A 22807-nucleotide genomic window follows, 5' to 3' on the forward strand; every position below is an offset into this window, starting at 1 on the left:
CCGTGGGTCAAGGTGCATTGATACGGGGAAATGGACAGTCAACGTTTCGGGTTTCAACCTGAAATGTTCTCCATTAACTTCAGGTGAAGGTTTTGACCCGAAATATCAACTAGCAAGTTTTTCACATGGAGGGTGGTGAGTATGTGGAACAAGTTACCAAAGGAGGTGGAGGCAGGTAAATCACAATGTATAAAAGACATTGGGGCAGGTACACAGATAGGAAAAGTTTAGAGGGATATTCAAAGTTCAAAGCAAATTTATTATCAAAGTACATATATCTTACCATATACAACCCCGAGATTAATTTTCCTGCAGGCATACTCAATAAATCCAATAATCGTAATAGAATCAACGAAAAGCTGCAGCAACAGGGCAGACGGCCAGTGTGTAAAACACAGCAAGCTGTGCAAATAGAAAAACAAAGCAGGAAAGTAAATAGTAATAAATAAATAAATAAATAGGCAATAAATATCAAGAACTTGAGATGAAGAGTCCTTGAAAGCGAGTCAGTAGGCTGTGGGAACTGTTCAGTAATGGGGCAAGTGAAGTTGAGTGAAATTATCCCCTTTTGTTCAAGAGCCTGGTCGCTGAGGGGTAATAATTGTTTGTGAACCTGGTGGTGTGTGACCCGAGGCTGCTGATGGCGGCAGCAAGACGAGAGACGAGACCAGGGTGGTGGGGGTTCCTGATGATGGATGCTGCTTTCCCTCGACAATGCTCCGTGTAGATGGGCTTTACCCGTGATGGACTGGGCTGTATCCACTGCTTTTTGTAGGATTTTCCATTCAAAGGCATTGGTATTTCCATACCAGGCTGTGATGCAGCCAGTCAATCTACTCTCCAGCACGCATCTATAAAAGTCCGTCAACGTTTTTGATATCATACCTATCTTCGCACTTCCAAGGAAGTAGAGTTGCTGCCATGCTTTCTTCGTAATTGCACTTACGTGGTGGACCCGGGACAAGTCCCCGGAAATGTTAGCAGCATGGAACTTACAGTTGATGACCCTCTGCACCTCTGCTTCCATGTTGGAGACTGGTCCGTGGACTTCCAGTATCAAAGCACACTTATTATCCAAGAATATATAGATTATACAACCTTGAGATTTGTTTGCTCTCAGGCAGTCACAAAGCGAGGAACCTGAAAGAACCCAATTAACAAAAAAAAAGACTAACCCCCAATAACACAGAGAAAGAGAGAAAGTAGACAAATCATGTGAACAATGGAAACGAGCAACAAAAACAGCATTCTGAACCGGATGGAGTCCTTAGATCCAAATCCCCTGAGCGGCCCCGAGTGGGCACCAAGCCTCTGTATCCAGTTCATCATATCAGTGGGGCAAATCACTGCACAGTTCACAGACTCAAAGCACAGCAGCCAGGGTAACTCTCACAGCCTCGGTGTCGCGGAGAGAGCAGCCCCCCAGTCTATCTGGGCTGGTGTTTAAATTATCCCAACAGCGGATGAGGACAATGTCAGCTCCCTGGTCTGGCTGGCACCGAGTAAGAGATTGCAGTTGTGAAACCACTCAGCTAGATTTTCAATCTCCTTCCTATATGCTGATTCATCACCACCTTTGATTCAGCCAATGGCAGTGGTGCTGTCACCAAACTTAAATATGGCATTGGAGCTGTGCTTGGCCACACAGTCATAAATGTAAAGCGAGTAGAGCTGGGGGCTAAACACACAAGCTTATGGTGCACCTTTGCCGATGGAGATTGTGGAGGAGATGTTGTTGTCAATCCGAACTGACCGGGGTCTGCACGTGAGGAAATTGAGAATCCTTTTGCACAAGGAGGTATTGAGGCCAAGGTCTTGAAGCTTCTTGATGAGTTTTGAGGGGATGATAATACAGTATTGTTTATTTTTGATATGGGCCAAACACGCATAAGAAGGACTAGCTTAGATGGGCATCTTGGCCACCATGGCCTAGTTGGACCAAAGGGTCTATTTCCATGTTGTATTACTGTAATTAATGTACATGGTTGACTGACAACCCACACCTTGTCAGTGGGTTGTCAAGCCTGGTTTTGTCCTCTGTCTCTCTGTAGGATGGTGTTGTCAACTTGGGCAACGACTGCATTCAGGACACAATGCATAGAAGCTCATTGGTGTTGCCCTCTCACCCACCCCACCCCTTCAACTGAGCACAACTCATCTTTACTGCATCCACGTGGAAATATCCTGCACAATAGATCAAAGCTCAGCAGATCATGCAACAGCCGTGGATAAAGACAATCGAGAGTTAACATTGCAGTGTTATGACCTCTCGTCGGGAGCTGAAGCTGCCTGACCCACTGAGTATTTCCAGCATTTCCTGCGTTTATAACTTAATTCCCAGCATCTGCTTCCAGACAATAGCCCGACACTGCATTGCAGACAGATTTGAGGCGAGAGCCGGGCGCTCCGGCAGTTCCTGCCATGGTCGCCGGGAGGCGCAGTTGAGCTTTTAAGGCGGATTTGCGTCGATGACGCGGGGCTGCGCAGCGCAGGGAAATTGGCAAACTGAAATTAGCCAGGGCTGGGGTAATGTTTACAGCTTGAGAAAGCTTAGCAACTTCATTCATAAGAGGAGTTCTCACAATCGATATTTGCTTTCCAAAGAAAGACCCACAACGGCAAAGAGGTAGAAATAGAGTGAGAGAGAGAGAGAGAATCTTAAAACTGAAGAGGTCCTAGTTGCTTCTCAGTCTGGTCGAGACCAGGATTATAGAAAGTTGGAACATTATGGAGTGGGGATCGGAGCTATGGGTAAGTGCTGTTTAAAAAAGCCAAGAAATCAGATGTCCTGGGAATGTTGATGGCGAGTTTCCTGTTGTATTGGACGCACGGCAGCTAACATCGGAGATGCCCCAAGAAAGTTTTATTTTGGTGTAAAGTCAATGTGGTCCAAATTAGTTCATCGCCCAACTTACACCAAAACTATTTTTCCCTCTTACCCTGCCTCCCTTTCTTGTGTGGATGTATCTGTTGTAGGAAGCGGCCGCCTCTGGCCAGATTACAACGATTTGCAGGGATTTTTTTTTTGTTTTGGTTAAAGAAACGCATCTTTTTTTAAACTGCGAAGCGGTCGACTTCCCAGGTTTGTGACATTTCACTTGCAGACCTTGTGGAAGATTTCTCTGTACCACTTTCCACGAGCCTTCTCTTCCCCCCCCCCCCCCATGTGTGGTAATTTTAAACTCTCCATAGATATTTACAATAAAACCCGTCAATGCTAGAACCATTCTTCTTTGAATTAAATGTTAACTTAACATGTAACAACCTTTTGTGTTAAACCGCCGATTTTCGGTGTTACAGGAGGCTGAAAGGTTTTGGGAATATCGGCGAAATCTCCCCCCCCCCCCCCCCCCCCCCATGTTGCTTTTCATTCCTGTAAAATTTCCCTTCGCTGCAAGGTCTGTCTGGCTTTACTTGGAGAATCCTCCAGCTGTTTGGTGTGTCTGGGTGTTTTTTTTGTTTTAATCTTCAAAGGTATGAGCTGCAACTTTGAGGAGCAGTAATTCGAGATAGTACGCAGCACACGACACGCTTTGTCGATCCCGAGAGCGAACTGGCGATTTATTGGGGGTGGGGGGTGGTGGGATGTGAGATTTTTATTTAGTTGGATGTACGCGGCAAACCGGATACGTTTGGTATTGTTCTCCTGGGATCGTGGCTGTGAGCTGGGCACTCGGCCCTTCGAATGGTTTTTGCCCCTCGATAGAAGTTCCTCCCCCCCCCCACCCACCTTGCCCTTTTCCCATACCTGCGTGAGGATTCTCTTTCAACTTTATAACCTCGCCTTGTCTTGCGCACGGTACCCGCGTTTTAATTTAGCCCTTTGTTCCAATGACGCCAGGTTTTAAGGTATAATGTATGTTCCTTGCCCTTCTGACTAAAGACGCTGTTGAAATAGATTACTTGTAAATGTTTTAAGGAATGGCATAAAGGCCACAGCGCGGAGGTGTGACATTTGACCCGAACAGGTCCGTACGCACCTCCTCCCGCCCTTTTGTCTCCCCCCCCCCCAATCCATTTGGGAGTTAATCCCACTCGCAGGTAAAGCACTGCTCGGGAATTCCCTCAAGGCACCTGGTGCAGGATCCCAAAGGTGGAGAGGCTCCCTCCCTATCAAACTCTCTCGATGACTCACCGAAAAAAAGTGCTGAAAGCACTCAGGTCAGGCAGCATCTCTGGCGAGAGAGAGACTGTTAATGTTTCATGTTGATGACATTTTTGGCAAAATGGAATGTTAGACTCCGGAGACTGCAGATGCTGGAAATCTGGACCAAGGTACACACAAAGCAGGAGGAGTTCTTTGGTTCAGGCAGCATCTGTAGAGGAAAGTGAACAGGCAATTTTTTGGGCTAAGGCCCTTCAACTGATTTAAGGTCTTGACCCAAAACATTGACTCTTCATTTTCCTCCATAGATGCTGCCTGGCCATAGAGTTCCCCTTGAATTTTCTGTGTGGTGACATTAGTGTGTTAGTCGTTTTCCTTCAACACAGATGCTGCCTGTCCTGACGAAGGGTCTTGGCCCGAAACGTTGACTGTACTTCTCCCTATAGATGCTGCCTGGCCTGCTGCGTTCCACCAGCATTTTGTGTGTTGCTTGAATTTCCAGCATCTGCAGATTTCCTCGTGTTTGCTGCCTGTCCTGCCGAGTGTTTGCAGCATTCAGATTTCCAGCATCTGCAGCTTTTATCTTTTTTTTGGTTTGCAGTTTTTGGAGTTTCTTCCCTTTTTGAAGAACTCTTCAGATTGCGACAAGGGTTACCTTCTCGAGAAGAGAACCCCATCCTGTTGCTGAGAAATGGGGGAGTCGTTGATCCGGCTCCTGGGTGGGATCTGCGAGGATCTTGCTCTTTGTGTCTGAGTGGTTTCTGGAGGGAGGAGGAGGTTTTGCCTCTGATGGGATAAAACAAGAAGGACACAAGAGACTGCAGATGCTGGAATCTGGCAAACAATCTGGAGGAACTCAAGGGGTCGGGTAGCATCTGTGGGGGGGGGGGGGCGGTGGAGGAACTGTTAATGATGCACGGTTTTGACCCAAAATGTAAACAATTCCTTTCCTCTCACCAATGCTCAGGAATCTACTGAGTTCCTCTAGCACATTGTTAGAGCGCAAGAGGTTTAATTTGTGTGAACACGAAGAATTGTATTTGTATTGGTCTGGCAATACACACAATTTCCAGCATCTGCAGATTTTCTCTTGTTTGTGATTGTATTGATCTGGTCTTGATTTCTTTGGATCACTTTTCATAGGAGACTTCTTGATCCATTACGTGAGTGTTGTACTGTCCAGTTAGTTCCCTCTGCTTTTTCCTCCTACCTGAGGGCATACTAGGCATCCAGGGCATTGAGGTAGAGCAAAGTATGCAAATCAAACCTTTTCTTTGTTGAACATTTTATTTTTTTATCATGCACAGTAGCTCGGATGACTTCTCTTTCATTTGAATTTCTAGGTGTTAAAGAGCTATTAAATGTGCTGGAAACAGGTCAGGCAGCATCTGTAGACAAAAGCAGAGTTAGATGTTTCAGTCCAATCAACTTTAATCAGCTTTAAATAAAACACAGTTGAAAAGTGTGAGGACAAAATGCAGATAATGAAAACTTGAGATTAAAAAAATGTTGGAAATATCCAGTGGGTTAGGATGTATCTTTCGAGAGTTGCCTTTTGAGAAAAGTGAAGTCAAACAAAGTCTCAACTAAAGGTCTTGGCCCAAAACGTTGACTGTACTTCTTCCTATAGATGCTGCCTGGCCAGCTGCATTCCACCAGCAGTTTGTGTGTGTTAGTCAAACAAAGTGTTACCTTGCTCATAAGCAAAATACTTCAGGTGCAGAATTGGAATTGGTTTATGATTGTTAGATGTGCCAAGATGCATACTGTTCGTCTGGAATTTACATCAATTCATTACCTAGAACACTGGAGGAAAGCATGGTAAAAGAACAGAATGGAGAATAAAGTGTGGTGCAAGTAAACAATAAAACCATTAACAAGGTGGGTCAAGAGTCCATCTTATCATGCTGATGAAGGGCTCCAGCCAAAGATGTCGACTGTTGATTCATTTCCGTAGATGCCAGCATTTATAGCATAGATTCCATTATTCCAGCATTTAGTGTGTTGCTCTGGATTTCCAGCATCTGCAGAATCTGGTGGGTCCAGTCCATTTTATTGTACCAGATTACTATTCAGTAGTATTTCAATAGTGTCCTTGAGCCTGGTGTCATGTGCTTTCTGTACTTTGCATCTTCTGCCTGAGGGAGGAGGGAGAAGGGAAGATATCTGGGGTGGGTGGGGTCTTTGATTACTCCAGCTGCTTTACGGAAGTAATGAGAAGTATAGGCATAATCTGAAAATCTTGGCTATTTTTCTGTCACACGTAACATTTGATTTACTTTGCTATTGTGGCCTTTTGTACATCCCATCAATTTATGTATTTTGCATTTATATCATACATGCCCACATTTGGAGCATTTTGCACCCACAGAAGTAGTTATAAAGTGGATTAGTCATGTAGGAAGGCAAGTTTTAATGGTAAACAACGTGCTAATGACGGCTAAATTTGTTGTAATGATTTACTGATAGAGTGATGAATGTCTGCACATAGGAGCAAGTACCATTCAAAGTCACTTGGCTAGAACATTGGAGGACAAATCAAAATAGCTACGGATGTTGGAAATATGAAATAAGAACAGGAGCTGTTGGAACACTCAGCAAGTCTTGAGGGTCCTGTCCCTCTTTGGTGGTAGTAATGAGAAGATGGTGAGGCTCCTTAAAGTTGAATGCTGCCTTTTTGAAGCTCGGCCCTTTGAAGATGTCCTTGATGGTGGGCTTGATCAGCTAAGTTCTTCTGACGTTTCTGTTTTTCCATACAACTCAGTGTTGATGTGGTTAAACTAGCAGGAATATTTCATAATTTTAAAAAAATAGGGCTTTTTGCAGTGAAGATCGGATGTTAAAGCCTGCAGGGCTGGGTCCTCTCTGATTTTTATAAGACCCAGCATAATCCTTTTCACTTTGGTTTGTCATATTTGCTAAATGGTGGGTCTGTGCTCTTTGTACAAGAGGAAACTGTAGTTCTTCCGTACCATTGACTGTGTGTTACTCTGGATTTCAGCATCTACAGAATCTTTTGTGTTTTTGATTTGCTACTCTACTGCAAAGTCTCTTAGGAGGTACGTCTACCCTATTAAATTGAGGTAAATCTTCTTTTCATTGGGTGTTCAGTGAGAACCTCACTCACTGTGATTTCTGCTGCGCTATGACTCTTCAACCACGTGTTCACCCAGAATTGCCACCACAGCTCCCATGATCCATGTTCCTTTTCAATCAGATTCAAAATTCAAAGTAGGTACGCTAAATACAACCTTTTTTTTAAAAAAACTTTTTTTATTGTTTTCAAATAGTTACAGAATAAATGTGTATGAAAAAAAAATGTTACCCAGCCCCCCTCCCCTTAACCCCTCCCCCTAACATCCCTATTAAAAAAATAAGAAAGAAAAAAAAAAGGGAATGCCTGGATGTTGGAAGATCCCCACATGCTCCACGGAGTTCTCATTTTTTTTTATATGTTAAAATTCTTTTTCTTTTTACTGGCCCATTAAGCCCATTAACATTAAAACTTTAAAAATTTAGTAGATTAGTCATTATTTTTTTTATTATATTACTCCAATCTATAATAATACCTAATCTTTCCACTTTCGTGGTATTCTGGGAAATCTTTATAAAAATCTCCATGTTGCTATGTGTGTCCCCACCAATCATCATAAAGGAAAAAAAACAAAATACCCCCCTACTAATGTTGTGGAAAAAAAAACACAACATTACCCCCCTCTGCTGTACGGGTCATGGCAACCGCCATGATTACACACGTGAATCCCGCAGTAACCGATCCACAGCCTCCCAGCCCCCCCGCAACATAAAAAAGTATATGTATAAGAAGAGAAAAAAAAATACTATTCTCATTTAGTATTTCTAAAATTTTGCTTTTCTCTTCTATAATATCCATAAATGTCCATCACTTCTGTTCCTTGGGTCTATCTTCATCTTCAATCCATTACGTTTGGAAGCCTCTATGTGTAATTAGCGAATAGATGGAAGTTCTTGTACAAACTCCTCCGCTTTTCGGTAATCGGAAAAAAAAAATTTTCCCCTCCTCCAAAAAAATTATCAGTGTTGCTGGGTGACGCATTGTAAATTTATAACCCTTTTCCCATAAAGCTTTTTTCGCTGGGTTAAATTCCTTCTTTCTCTTCAACAGGTTGTAACTTATATCAGGATAAAAAAGAACTGGTTTCCCTGCTATCATCAGTGGCCCATTTCTATTTTTGGCACTTTGGGCAGCGGCCTTCAGGATCTTTTCTTTGTCTTGGTATCGTAAGCATTTTATCAAAATTGATCGTGGGTTTTGATCAGCTCGAGGTCTTGACCTTAAAGATCTATGCGCCCTTTCAATCTCAATTGAAGTTTCTCTTTCCATTTCCAATTTTTCAGGGATCCATTTTTGAAAAAAATTTATTGGATCTTCTCCTTCTATATCTTCTTTAAGTCCAACAATTTTAATATTATTTCGTCTACTGAGATTTTCAAGCTTATCAATTTTTTCCATAAATTGTTTTCTTTCTGATGTCCAAGCAGTATTTTCCTTTTCCATTTTGTCCATTCTTTCAACCATGTCTTCCGTTGTAGTTTCCAAGTCCGTAATTCTTTTTTCCATTTTTTCCTGTCTCTTTGTCATTTTATCAAGCATAATCTCCATATTGGTCATTTTTTTTCGAGTATTTTTTGATTATTTTTAATTACTTTTAATGTGTCTAATTTACGCATTATTTGCCTCAAAGTCTTTTCTATATTTCTAGAAGGACTTTTAACTCCTTCTTCATCTGATCCTTCCGAGAGATTTGACTCTCCCTCCGATTCGCTATCACTTTCAGTTGCAGTGGTAGCTGGGCTTTGTAGTTCTTGTTGCTCCCGTTTGTGCGTGCTCCATCCTTCGCGTTTGCGCAGTTCACGATGGTCTTTTCCTTTGGAAGTGGCCAATGTTGCCACAGTCTCCTGTTCCGTATCGCCGGTGATATAATGTACCTGAGACCGCGGTTCCTTGGTAGACGTGGGCCTTGTTCTTGTTCCAACTTGCGTAGTCTTCCCGGTATTAGTTTTCTTCATCTTCCTTCCTTGAGGCATAGCTTGACACAGTCCGGAGTCGTTTATAAGTAACTTTTAGAAAGTATTGACTAACTTTTCTTCATTTAAACATTAATTTATTAACTTTTTATGGGAGAGCTGGGTCCCTGCGTCTCGATCCTACGTCATCACGTGATGTCCCCCCGCTAAATACAACCTTGAGATTTGTTTTCCTACAGGCAGCCAAAAACAAAGAAGTTCAATAGAACCCTTTAAAAAAAGGAGACTGTCAAACACCCAATGTGGGGTGGGGGGGGGGGGGTGGAGAGAAAAGAATAAATCGTGCAAACAGTAAAAAGTGTGCAAATCACATTCAGAGTTGAGTTCACAGCCCCAAAGCTGGCCACAGCCAGTCCAGGACCCAGTTCATTGCAGACCACAGCCTCAGAGATGAGTAAACCTTGCTGAGCAACGAGCTGAACAGTTCAGTTCAATCTGGTCTGGGGCTTAAATCAGCCAAATCTCAGCTCGTTCCTTAATCTCGGACCAGGCCCCGCCGCTTTAATGCACGCTTGGGTCTGAGCTCCACCACCTCGATTCGGCCGGTACCTATCTTTCAAATCTGGCCTGGTGCTGGAATTGGTCAAACGTCGGCTTGTTCCTTGCTCTTGGGCCCGGGCCCTGCCACCTCAGTTCAGCCTATGCTTGCCAGGTCATACTGGTGATTCGAAAGCTCAACTCTGAAAGGAAAGTTACAGGCTATTGATTGGAGTGATCGGCTTCCAGAAAAGTGAGATTAAAAAAACAGTAGTTTTGTTTGCTGCCAGTAAGTCGTCACTGTGTTTCACCAGTGCCATCTTAAACCAGACTGCTTATTCTTTAGCCCTTTACCTTTTTCACCAATCACCTTCCAGCTTCTCACTTTATCCCTCATTCACCCACCCACCCACTTTTCCCTTCACCTGGCTTCATTCCTTCTGACTAACCCCTCAACTGACTTCACCTATCACTTTCCAGCTTGTACTCCTTCCCACCCTACCCCCCCCATTCCTTTCCAATCCTGATAGAGGCTTTAAGTCTGAAACTTAGACTGTCTCTTCCCCTCTATAGATGCTTCCTGATCTGTTGTGTTCTTCCAGCGTTTTGTTACATTCTTTTGTGTAACTCCTACAAACTGAAGCAACTTACAAGCATTTTCCCAAAGAGTGACTCAGTTATAAGGTTCCTTATCACTTCTGCTTACATGAGGTCTGATGAAGCTGTAGGTCTTCTTCCCTGGCAGAGCATCGGGTTCCTCTGCTTCCTGCCAAATCCATTGTACAGAGATTAGCAACGTGCATTGGAGCCCGAACACACAGCTAATTGGGATTTACAGAATCTTTGTCATAACCTGTAGGCTGGAGTTCAATTTGAAAACATAAGAACAAAATACACTGAAGATACATACTTAACTTTTCCTCTCTTGACTTCCTTTGTCCGTAATCACACTCCCTCCGCACACCAGTAAGCTCATCTACAAGGAGCTCTGCCACAAGAAAGCAGCATCCATCATCAAGGACCTTCCCCATCCAGACCAGGCCCTCTTCTCACTGCGGCCATTGGAAAGAAGGTACAGGAGTCTCGGGTCCCACACCACCGGGTTCAGGAACAACCATTGCCCCTGAACCAGCATGGATAACTAGACTCACCTCAACGCTGAATTGATTCCTCAACCTATGGACTTGGCAACTCATGTTCTCACTATTATCTGTTTTATTTTTGTATTTGCACAGTTTGTCTTCCTTTGCACCTGGCAAGATGGTGCCAGTGGCCAATGGCGACATCCTGCAGACAGCTCATGAAACTACTTGATACCCTTCTCCTTTTTCTAAGTATACTTCTCCTGAACTGCGATTGATTGCAGTTTGTGTAATTTCCACTGTAAGGATGTATTTTTGAACTGACTAAAGGATCTGCTGCTTTTGTGATCTCCCAGCCAATTTGGTGAGAATGAGAAGGGCGGCCATCAATTCCTAATGGCGGAACGTGAATCCGTGGCTGGCTCCATTATTCAGCACTAATTAAAGCATTGAACAAGATTAAAATCGACGGGGACGAGAGAGGAAAAACAGCCAGCTGTTCAGTGCTATCTGTTTGCGTTTTACTGGTCTCCTGCTGGTAGAACGTGCAGGAGTCTCGAGTCCCACGCCACAAGGTTCGATTCCTAATCCTCAACGTGCAGTTCCTAGGCGGTTCCTTCTGTGGATTCACTTCTGGGGACTCTACGGTTTGATGTCCTCAGCTCTGTCTTTGGCTCACTTCAGGGACTCTGCAGTTTATGTTCCGTGTGTTATTGTTTTTTTTTCTACTATTTGAGCGATTTGTTCGAGGCGCGGAACTGGCTGTGGCTTGCAGCATTGACGCAGCGCTGAGCTGACCGGCTTGGTGGCCGTGGCTTACGGCCATCGACTTCTGGACTGGCTTCGCTCACCTTGGTGGCTGTGGCTTGCGGCCATCGACTTCTGGACTGGCTTCGCTCACCTTGGTGGCCGTGGCTTGCGGCCATCGACTTCTGGACTGGCTTCGCTCACCTCGGTGGCTTGTGGATACAGACTCTCCTGCAGGGACTCCGTGGCTTGATGTTTCATGTTTTGTGTGTTATTTGCCTGCTTTTGTTCACGCGATTTCATCGTGCACGGGATGTTTGGTCTTTGTGCGATTCTTCTTTAAACAGGTTCTGTGGTGTTTGTTTGTGGCTGTTTGCGGGAAGATGAATTTCAGGGTTTTATATTGTATACATATTTTGATGATGTGCTTTGAAATTTTTTGTTGTTTGTCAGTCTTTGTATTTTTTCATTGATTCCATTGTATTTCTTTGTTGTACGGTGAATGCCTGGCAAAAATGAATTTCAGGGTAGTATATGGTGACATATACGTACTTTGATAATAAACTTTAAATTTTGAAGTTCGTAATGAGTTATCTGGACTGCTTATGTAATTTGCAAAGTGGAGGGAAGGCATTTTTAATTGAAGTACAAGTTTTAAGGTCTGGCACCACGTGTTACTAGTGAAGAGAAAATTCCTGGAAATTGAATCTGAAGCATCTCTTCACCCGTCACCACTGAAACCACCCTTACTGCCCTGCTTCATCAAGCATGGTATGCTAGTCCCATCACTCTTCCTGAGAGGGTGGCACAGCTGGTAGAGTTCTTGTCTCAGCTCCAGTGAACCAGATCCCATCCTGACCTCTGGTGCTGTCTGTGCAGAGTTTGCATGTTCTCTTAGTGGCTGCCTGGGTTTCCTCCAGGTCCTTAGGGGGGGAGGAGGAGGTACAGAAGCCTGAAGGCATGCTGAAAGTTCTAGGAACAGCCTCTTCCCTTGTGCCATCAGATTTCTGAATGGTTGATAAACCAACCCATGAATTCTACTCATTTTTTGCTCTCTTTTTGCAACGCTTATTTAATTGAATATAAATAATATTTAATATATTCATTTATAATTTTAATTTATAGTTTTTTAATGTATTGCACTACTATAAAACAACAAATTTTGTGACGTGCCAATGATACAAAACCTGATTCTGTTTCTTCCCACATCCCAAAGGTGGTTGCAATTGGTCCTGTAATGTGTAGGTGAATGGTAGAATCTGGTGGTGGGAGATTCTGGGAATGAAGGGCAAATAAAATGGGATTATGGTAAATGGGAAATCAAAAACACCAGAAATCTACAGATACTGGTATTCAACACACAAAATGCTGGAGGAACTCATAAGACTGTAAGATATAGGAGCAGAATTAGGCCATTGGTCCTATTGCATCTGCTCCACCATTTCATCATGACTGATCTAATTTTCCTCTCAGCCCCGATCTCCTGCCTTCTCCCTGTATCCCTTCATGCCCTGACCACTCAAGAATCTCTGTACCTCTGCCTTAAATGTACGTAAAGACTTGGCTTCCACAACTGCCTGTGGCAAAGTATTCAACAGATTCCCCACTCTCTGGCTTAAGAAATTCCTCCTCATCTCCGTCCTAAAAGGACACCCCTCTATTCTGAGGCTGTCCCCCCTGGTCTTAGACTCTCCCACCATAGAAAACATCCTCTCCACATCCACTCTATCAAGGCCTTTCACCATTCAACAGTTTGCAATGAGGTCACCCCTCATTCTTCTGAATTCTAGTGAATACAGGCCCAGAGCCATCAAACAGTCTTCCAATAACAAGCAATTCAATCCTGGAGCCATTTTTGTGAACCTCCTTTGAACCCTCTCCAGTTTTAGCACATCCTTCCTAAGATAAGGGGCCCATACCTGCTCTCAATATTCTAAGTGAGGCCTCACCAGTGCTTTATAAAGTCTCACGATGACATTCTTGCTTTTATATTCTATTCCTCTTGAAATGACTCCCAAGTCCCTTTGCACCTCAGTTTTTTGTATTTTCTCTCCATTTAGAAAATAGTCAACCCTTTTACTTCTACCAAAGTGCATGACCGTATGCTTCCCGACACTGTATTCCGCACTATTCCGTCTGCCATTTCTGCTCTTCCACCTATCTTCATATCGTCTGCAAACTTTGCAACAAAACTATCAATTCCATCATCCAATTTATTGACATATAATGTAAAAAGGCATTTTGCTCTTCTGTTGTATACAGGTTCCCAGCAGTTCAATTTCTCTGTATCTCTGCAACATTTTTCTCTTTCAGGTGGTTGCTAATTATTTTGTCTCTTACCTATGCTGCGGGGTGAAATTCAAAGTACGTGTATGGCACCGTAACAACCCCGAGATTCCTTTTCTTGCAAGCATACTCAATAATTCTAAAGAATAGTAACCGTAACAGAATCGAATGAAAGACCACACCAACTATGTGGTGTTCAATCAGTGTGCAAAAGACAACAAACTGTGCAAATACAAAAAGAAAGAGAAAATAATAAATATCAATCCATATCAATATGATGAGGCGAGTGGAGTTATCCCCTTTCGTTCCAGACTACATGGACAATCTATAGTGGCCAATTGACCTACCATTTAGAGTGGAATCTTCCCTGTTCTCTCCATGAATGTGTGCAAGCATTTAGTCACGTAGGCTGCATCATACTTTGAGCAAGTTCCTAAATTCTCTGACTAATGGATGAAGTATTTGTGTGTTAAATCCCATTCCAGAGACTGGAGCTTTGGGGCAGTTGCTGTGGAATGCTGGGCTGCATTGTGTGTCTTTTAGATTAGATCTTCAATCAGGGTGAAAAGAATCATGCTGGCTCATTTGGAGAAGAGTAGGCAACTTGTCCAGGTAACCTTGCATGTACACTCAGTGGCTACCTTATTAGTTACGCTGTACACCTGCTCGTTAATGCGAATATGTAATTGGCCAATCATGTGGCAGCAACTGAATGCATAAAACCTCTTGATCAAGAGGTTCAGTTGTTGTTCAGACCAAACATCAGTATGGGGAAGAAATGTAGTGTAAGTGACATTGACCATGGAATGATTGTTAGTGCCAGATAGGGTGGTTTGAGAATCTCAGAAACTGCTGATCTTCTGGGATTTTCATGCACAACAATCTCGAGAGTTTACGGAGAATGGTGCCTAAAGCAAAAAAAAAAATCCATTGAGTGGCAGTTCTGTGGGTAAAAATGCCTTGTGAAGGTGAGAGATCAGAGGAGAATGGCCAGACTGGTTCAAATTTGACAGTAAGTCAAATAACCACATGTTATAACAGTGTTGTGTAGAAGAGCATTCCTGAATGCACATGTCAAACCTTGAAGTAAGTGGGCTACAGCAGCAGCAGAAGACCACGAGCATAAAAAAGGTACTTTAATAAAGTGGCCGCTGAGTATATTTCTCCTTCAACTAACCCAGTCAGAGTTGGCTAAGTGATGAAAGATCTAAATGTACGCTGTGACATTTTTGCTGTGCACATTTTGACTGTTGTAAGTCTAACACTGATTGTACTTGGGTTGGGGAGGGGACATGAAGTTATAGGCTATCTATGGAAGTCTTTTCAGCATTCTGGGGAGGATGTTGAAGATGCTATATAAAAGGATTTTATTGGGTGTGAAACACTTTGTGTGTAAAGTGTTTTTGTATTGTCTGGGTAATTACAATATTACATTTGTTGGCACAAACTAGTTGTGTCTGAATGGCCTCTATCTGTGCTGTGATTGGTGTGATGTACAACGATGAGGTAATTTTTCCAGTTATTCTCTTCACTGTAACTTCTTGTTGTTCTTCCTGATTCAACTTTTATTCTCGGCATCCAAGCACAGCGCAGTCGGGTCACGTGGTCAGACTGTGATAGTTGACCAGTCGTGAGTGACTGTCACTGGGATCTGTTCCTGCAGCAATCGCCTTGCTTCACTTCAGTATGAGACCACAAGGATCTGATGGTAAATCAGCCAAAACCTAGTCTGGCCACAGGGGGTTCTGTACATGTTGGAGGAGCTCAACAGATCTATGCAAAGGAATGAGCAGTCGCTGTTTTGGGACAAGGCCCTTTGTTGTGGAAGAAGTCAGAATAAGGTGGGGAAAGGAAGGAGTACAAGCTAGAGGGTGATAGGTGGAATCAAGCTGGGGAGGAGGCTGGGTGAGTGGGGATGTTGGGTGGTGATAGGTTTTAAAGGTAAAGAGTTGAAGAAGGAATCTGATGGGAGAGAAGGGTGCACCATAGGAGAAAGGGAAAGAGGAGGGGAACCCAAAGGAGGTGATGGGGAAAGAGTTAAAAGGGAAGCCAGAGTGAAGAATGAAAGAAAAGTGAAGGGGGGGGTGTGTGAAATGACTGGAAGTTAAAGAAATCCATGCTCATGCCACAAGTTGGGAACTGCCCAGATGGAAAATCAGGTGTTACTCCTCAAACGAGGGTGGCTTCAATGTGGCAGTAGCAGAGAACATGAACTAAGATGTTGGAATGGGAATAGAGAGTAGAACTAAAACCTAGTCTTATCATCTGACATTGAGTGTCAGGGTTTTAAAGCAACTTCCTTCCTCCTTTGGTTCAAAACACACTGAAATTATTGGAATTGAATATTTAGTTGCCTATTGCTATGAAGAGAGTGCTGAGAAGATTCACTAAGATATGGAATGTTTTAGTTATGAGGAGAGACTGGCGAGACTGAGGTTGTTTTCCTTGTATCAGGTGAGATTCAGGATGACATGATAGAGGTATGCAACATTATGAGTGGCACAGGTAGGGTAGATGGTAAGAAACTTTTGCCCATCACAGAGGTACAGTGCCTTGAAAAAGTATTCAGCCCCCACAACTATTTTCACGTTTAACTGTCTCATTTTCTAAACGTTGATGTATTGAATTAGGATTTTTTAAGCTAATCTACAAAACATTTTTCATCATGTCAAATCAAAAGAATTCTAAAACCTTTTGTCAATTTACTAAAAATTAAAAAAACAAAATTGGGAGGCTGCAAAAGCATTCATCCCCTTTGTAATCACTATGCTAACTCTCATCAGGTGCAATACTACACGTTACCAACTTGCCCTCTCTTTGTATGGTAGATTTTCAACAGACAAAGGAACATTCAGGGCATGTCAGGGAAACTATAATAGAGAAGTACAAACCTGGGAAAGGGTACAAGGCCACCTCAAAGGAACTGAACATACCTAGGAGCTCAATACAGTCCATTGTGGAAAAAGAGACAGCCACACAGCGTAGACGAAGAACTTTGCGCTGATAAATAGCGTTAATGGACATGGTAGGCCAAGGATCTGTTCTTGTGCCGCATGATCCTGTGACATAGTCTCTTCAGAACAGTATTGAATGAGTGATTTACTGTAAATGGTAACCCTTTATTTGTGGAGATATTAAATTGTGGTCATACCAATTGCTTTGATGTCATGATTTTCTATTGTCGTTAAATTTGTTGGGTTGTGGAAAACCCTTTCTAAAATGTTTCCTTAGTCATCTCTACGACCATCAGTCTGAGCATTTTGTTGTGGCTTGTTATCATGTTTTGTTTGCTAATGTGTGTTCTGGACGTCTTTCTATGTTATAAAAATGCAGGTCTTCATTATGTTGAATGATAGCCCCTCCTGGGTCTTTCTACACAAGTGCTTACAGTTCATTTCTGTTAGTTTGTATTTTGCTATGTTTCTACTCAACCCAGATACTCAGGCCATGAGATCAGTTGGGAAGATGTTTTGAATGGCATGGATCACATTTTGCTGACCAGTTAACACCAAGGAAGAAAGGAGGGAAAAGGTTTAGAGCTGAGTTGGATGTTGTCCATTTATATCATAGTTCTTATGACTCTTATGTTTGGCCTACTTGTCTCTGTGTTAATATAGCCTGGCAATGGAGTTTCCAGGCAGATCCATGTGGATGTGTGAGACCCATCCATCAAGACCTGGAATCTCCAAACTTTGTAGAGTCATGATCAACCAGAATCTGGATTGACTCCAATGACATTCCTGGGGTGATGTTCCTGTATCTAAATTGAGCCAAGACATCACTTTACCCCTTGGATGGACTCAAAAACAAACCATGGAGTAGCTTTGAAGAACATGGTGTAGAGCCCTGTACTTCTCTAGCAAGAGCTTAAAGAAATAATTCCCCTTTCTGTCCCCAAAACCATCCCTAGGAACTTATTTTTAAAAAAAGACGATTAAGTCTGAGTCACAATCTCAATGGAGACAGCAGCTTAACACCACAGGATTTTGACCTTTGGGCCTCAGGCTTTTATATTTGACTATAAAATAGTTGGCTGTATGGAATTGGGCCATCTGGCTGAACTCTCAAACAGTGTTTCAGCATTTGAAGCTCTTGGCTAGCCTCTGATCTCTGATTTAATTGAGAGGATATCATCTTAAAGGGGGTGACTTCTAAGCCATTCACAAAGCCACCAGACAAATCTCTTCGGCAGCTAGCAAAAGTCATCTATCCTGACCACGAGTATCTCTTCCTTTTTTTTCGCGCTCTTCCTCTGCTGGGATCACTAGAGCGTGTGTGAGGCTGATGTCAATGCTGTTCTTTCAGTATGGGTTGGCCAGTGTCCAGGAGCATTCACTTCCTCACTAGGCCAGCTATGTGGTCACTGGGTGCTTAGATCATCACAAGCTCCCCAACAGACAGGCATAAGGCTAAGCAATCTGCACACAGATTCTCTCGACATTCTGGAAAGAATATAAGATTTGTTATGACAGAGGAAAGAGACCATTAGTCCCATTGAGTCTCTGCCAGCTTGCCATGGAACAATCTCATCTTTTAGCCTTCCTTATACCTTTGCAATTCTCCCGAGTCTCTCTAGATACAGCTAGAGCATGGAAGTGGGCCCAACTTGTCTATGCCAACCAAGATGCCCATCTAATGTAGTCTAACTTTCCGCATTTGGGTCACATCCCTCTATACTTCTCTTATCCATGTAACTGTTCAAATATCTTTTAAGTGTTTTTATTATGCCTGTCTCAACCACTTCCTCTGGCAGCTCATTCTGTGTGTGTACCATCCTCAGGTTCCTTTGAAGCCTTTCCCTTCATCTTAAACCTATGCCCTTTAATTTTGATTCCTTTTCCCTGAGAAAAAAACAGTGCACGTTCATCTTTCTTTCTTTCTTTATTTTGGAAATGCAGTGCAAAACAGGCCCTTCTGACCCCAAGAGCCACTCTCTGGCCAGCAATCCACCTACTTAACTCAAGCTTAAGCACAGGATAATTTACAATAACCAGTTAGCCTACTAACCCGGTGTGCTTTTGGAATGTAGAAGGAATCCAGAGCACCTGGAGGAATCACACTTGTTCTTGGGGAGGATGAACAAATCCCTTACAGATGGTATCCGAATTGAACTCGTAGTTGTAATAGAGTAGCACTAACTGTTTTGACTCCTACACTCCGAAGAATAAACTCCTCATCTGCCTAACCCCTCCCCATAGCTCAGGTCTTTGAGTCTTGGCAACATTCTTATAAGTCTTTGCATTCAGTGACACCTTTCCTATAACAGGATGACCAAATACCCTTTTAAAGGCTCCGGTTGCCATCTGTCTCTAATGCACCACAGGCAGATCACTTAAAAATGCATTACTCATTGTCCTCTTTGTGCCTTTTGCCCAAAACTTGAAATGATCTTGTCCTTTACCATTGGGAAGTGGCAACAACTTTCCTCCCTGCCCTGTTTAAACCTATCATGATCTTGTATGCTTTCAGATCTCTCTATCTTCTCAATAGTTGGGGGGGAAGGTGGGATCTTTAATCCTTCAATGCCGTGGTTAATGAGTTGTCGGTGATGCACCTCTGGAAGTTAAATTGAGTCTTCTACTTTGGGGAGTTATACAAATTCATCTGGGCCATTTCAGTGAAGATGGAGGGTTCAAGTTATCTGGCCCAGATCTGCCTCCAGTGTTAAGTCCAGTTCTTACCTAAAGTCGATACTTGGACATTCTCCAGAGTAACACATGCAAAATGCTGGAGGAACTTGGCAGGTCAGTCAGCATCTATGGAGGGAAATAAACAGTCAATGTTTTGGGCTGAGACCCTTCATTAGGTCTGGAAGGAAGAGATAAGAAGCCAGAATAAATCTGTAGGACAAGGGGAAGGAGTACAAGCTGGCAGGTGATAGGAGGAGCCAGGTAGGTGGCTGAGGGAGTTCAAAGAATGAAGGGAGAAGCTGGGAGGTGATAGCTGAAAAAAGTAAAGGGCTGAAAAATAGGATTGGGAATTCTCTGCAGCAGAACCCAATTGATAAGAATGGAGGAAAGCTTTGTATTACATCCAAATTCCTTGTGTGCTGTGAGATTTGGTTAACTCATCACACAGACTTTATTCAGGTCAACTTGCACAGAAGTTGTGATGCAACTTCTTGTCTGTTTCAGTTATATCCTTCAGACATAAAGTGATTATTTATATCACAGCCCCTGCACAATGAGGTGATTGACTTTACAAAACAGGCACTTAAATTTAAGTGCACTCTCTTTAAAAAAAATCATGAAATTGCCCTTTGAGCATTCCATGTTTCAAGTACTCTACAACTCATGTTCTTAGCATTATTTATTTATTATTGATTTGTTTCTTCTTGTACTTGCACAGACTGTCTTTTTACACATTGGTTGCATGTTGGTCTCTGTGTCTAGGTTCTCACTGATTCTATTGTACTTCTTTGTTCTATTGTGAATGCCTGCATGAAAATGAGTCTCTGGCTAGGATATGGTGGCATTTCTGTGCTTTGATAATATATTTACTTTGAACTTTCATTGTCAGTCCCTGAGTTTTATCTCACCCAGTCTGGCAGTCATAGAGTCATGAAGCTTTGGCCTAACTCATCCATACTAACTATGTTGTCTAGTAAACTAATCCCATCTGTCCTATCTGCATATTTATCTAGATAGCTTTTAAATGTTGCTAATTTTCCCATCTCATTGTATTTCTGGCAGCTCATTCCAAATTATGCCCACCATTTGCACAATGAAACTGTCCCCGATAGCCCTTTTAAATCTCTCATCTCTCATCTCTAAACTTAAACCAATGGCCTCTTGTTTTTAGCAACCTCTCCTTTGGAAAAAGACTGTGCATTCACCCTGTCTATTGTCTTGTATTGCTCTACATTCCAGGGAATAAAATCCAATTCTACGCAGCCACTCCTTGTAACTCAGGCCTCTAAGTCCAGGCAATATCCTGGCAAATCTTTTCTACACTTTTTCTAGATTAACCACATCTTTCCAATAACAGAGCAACCAAAATTGTTTAGGGGTTGAAGGACTGTCCGTGTGGGTTGGAGGAGAGGGACTTGTTATACTCTTGTTGTTTATTGTGTTCTGCATTGTTCTGCTGAACATTGTGGGTATGCTGAGTTGGCACTGAAATGTGTCCCCATTTTCACATTGTGTTGGTTGTTTTACTGAATGTTTCGATGTACAAGTGATAAATAAATTTAAGTCTGGAAACTGTACAGCCTTGCTGCATTCATGGTTTTGTGCACTCAAGTTTGAACTTCAGGCAAGAAGTGGTCCTAACTGGAGCAAATGAAGTCTTAACTAGAACTCATTGTATTCACTGAAATAACCCTGAAAAATTTGTCTAACTCCCCAAGTGGAAGACTGTTTAACTTCCAATGGTGCATCAGTGACAACTCATTACCACAGCACTGAAATATTATTGTATTAAAGTTCAAGTCTATGCAACCTAACCTTGCAACCCAGCTCTCCAAGTCCAGGCAACATTCATAAAACTTAGGAGCAGAATTAGGTATTCAGCCCATCAAGTCTTCTATGCCATTGAATCATGGCTGATTTATTTTCCCCCTCAACCCCATTTTCCTGCCTTCTCTCTGTAACTTTTATCATCTTTACTAATTAAGTACCTGTCAACTTCCACCACCCAACCACCCAATGACCCGGCCTCCACAGCCATCGGTGGCAACAAATTCCACAGGTTCACCATCCTCTGGCTAAAAAAAAATCCTTCTCATCTCTGTTCTAAAGGGCCATCCTTCTATTCTGATCCTAGACTCTCACACTATTGAAAATATCTTCTCCATGTCCCTCTATCTAAGCCTTTCAGTATTCTTTGCACTCTTTCTAATTAAATAATCTTTCCTAAAACAGGTCGACCAGAACTATACACAGAATGGCTTTGCTGCTTTCATGATACTTCGGACTCAAAACCATCATAAATGTTTCTCCTGTTGGTGATTCAGCCTCCTTTCCTTATGGGTAACTTCTGACTCCTTTGCAGAACCGTCCACCCCTGATTCCCTTTACATTGGCTTCTTGTACTGACTTAAGAGTCAGTCACATTGCTTTGTGTGTCTGGACTCAAATGTAGGCTAGATCAAGCAAGGACAGCAGATTTCCAGATTTCCCTGAAGGACATTAGTGACCTAGATAGATTTTACCGCAGTCCGTTAGCTTCATTCCTAACACTGACTCTCATTTGTTTCAACTTATTTATTTCACCATATTTAAATTCCCAATCTGTTGCTGTGGGAATTGAACCCAAGAAAGTTTGGATTCCTAGTACAGATTTCTAGGTTATTGGTTAGAAAACTTGTTTGTGCTACATAAAGATGAACATTTCAGATAGCTGCTGACCAATAATCCCTTGTTACTTTGTCTGTTCCTGCCCACTCGGCCTTACAATAACATTGTTCATCTTGCTGTGCCCTTAATGCAACCTGTAATAATTATCTTTAGTGTCATAATTGATGATCCTTTCAGTAAATGTCTGCGGTTAACTTCAGATCTTGTAATCGCTCCATCCAGAATAAAAACATAATATATGTATTATACATTATATGCCATGCTGTTTGGATTTTGCAAGTGCTGTCCCACTGGGAAGTGGAAGGAAGCCACTGGGCCCCTCAAGCTGGTCTAGGAGACCTGTGACTTAACTCCTTAAATGCTTCATTGATGCTGTGTCCCCCAGTTGTGTGCATCACATACTGGAGATAAGGCCCACATCGTGACCTTCCCAGTTGTGAGGGCAGCTGATATATCACCAGGTGACCATACACTGCTCATGCTGCATGGTGGGGTTTAAACTAACTTTACAGGGGGATGGGAACAGTTAGTGGAGAGGTTGTGGAGGCAGGTGTTGTTAAGACCTCAGACGAAGAATCGAAAGGTTGAGCATGGTGTGACTAATGTCCTGAGCTATGTTTAATTCAATGCAAGAAGTATTGTAGGAAAGGCAGGTGAACTCAGGGCATGGCACAACACATGGAATTACAGCCATTAGTGAGACTTGGTTGCAGAACAGGCAGCTCATTATTCCCGGGGGGGGGGAG

At 42.7% G+C, this 22807-nt stretch overlaps 1 protein-coding gene across 2 annotated transcripts in view; it reads left to right on the forward strand.

Moving 5' to 3' along the window:
• The first annotated feature begins 2488 nt into the window (after positions 1-2488).
• The window catches only part of LOC140740153 (cdc42-interacting protein 4 homolog), a 170874-nt gene continuing 150555 nt past the window's right edge, over positions 2489-22807 (forward strand). Inside the window, exon 1 of one of the 2 annotated variants that reach the window (XM_073069118.1) lies at positions 2489-2751. In XM_073069118.1, the coding sequence (XP_072925219.1) occupies positions 2728-2751 (24 nt within the window). In that variant the 5' untranslated portion in view covers positions 2489-2727. Of the gene's footprint in view, positions 2752-3816; positions 3850-22807 lie in introns of those variants that run through there. The other variant, XM_073069119.1, reaches the window with a different exon arrangement.

The sequence above is a fragment of the Hemitrygon akajei genome, chromosome 16, assembly GCF_048418815.1.
Source record: "Hemitrygon akajei chromosome 16, sHemAka1.3, whole genome shotgun sequence".
Classification (NCBI taxonomy): domain Eukaryota; kingdom Metazoa; phylum Chordata; class Chondrichthyes; order Myliobatiformes; family Dasyatidae; genus Hemitrygon; species Hemitrygon akajei.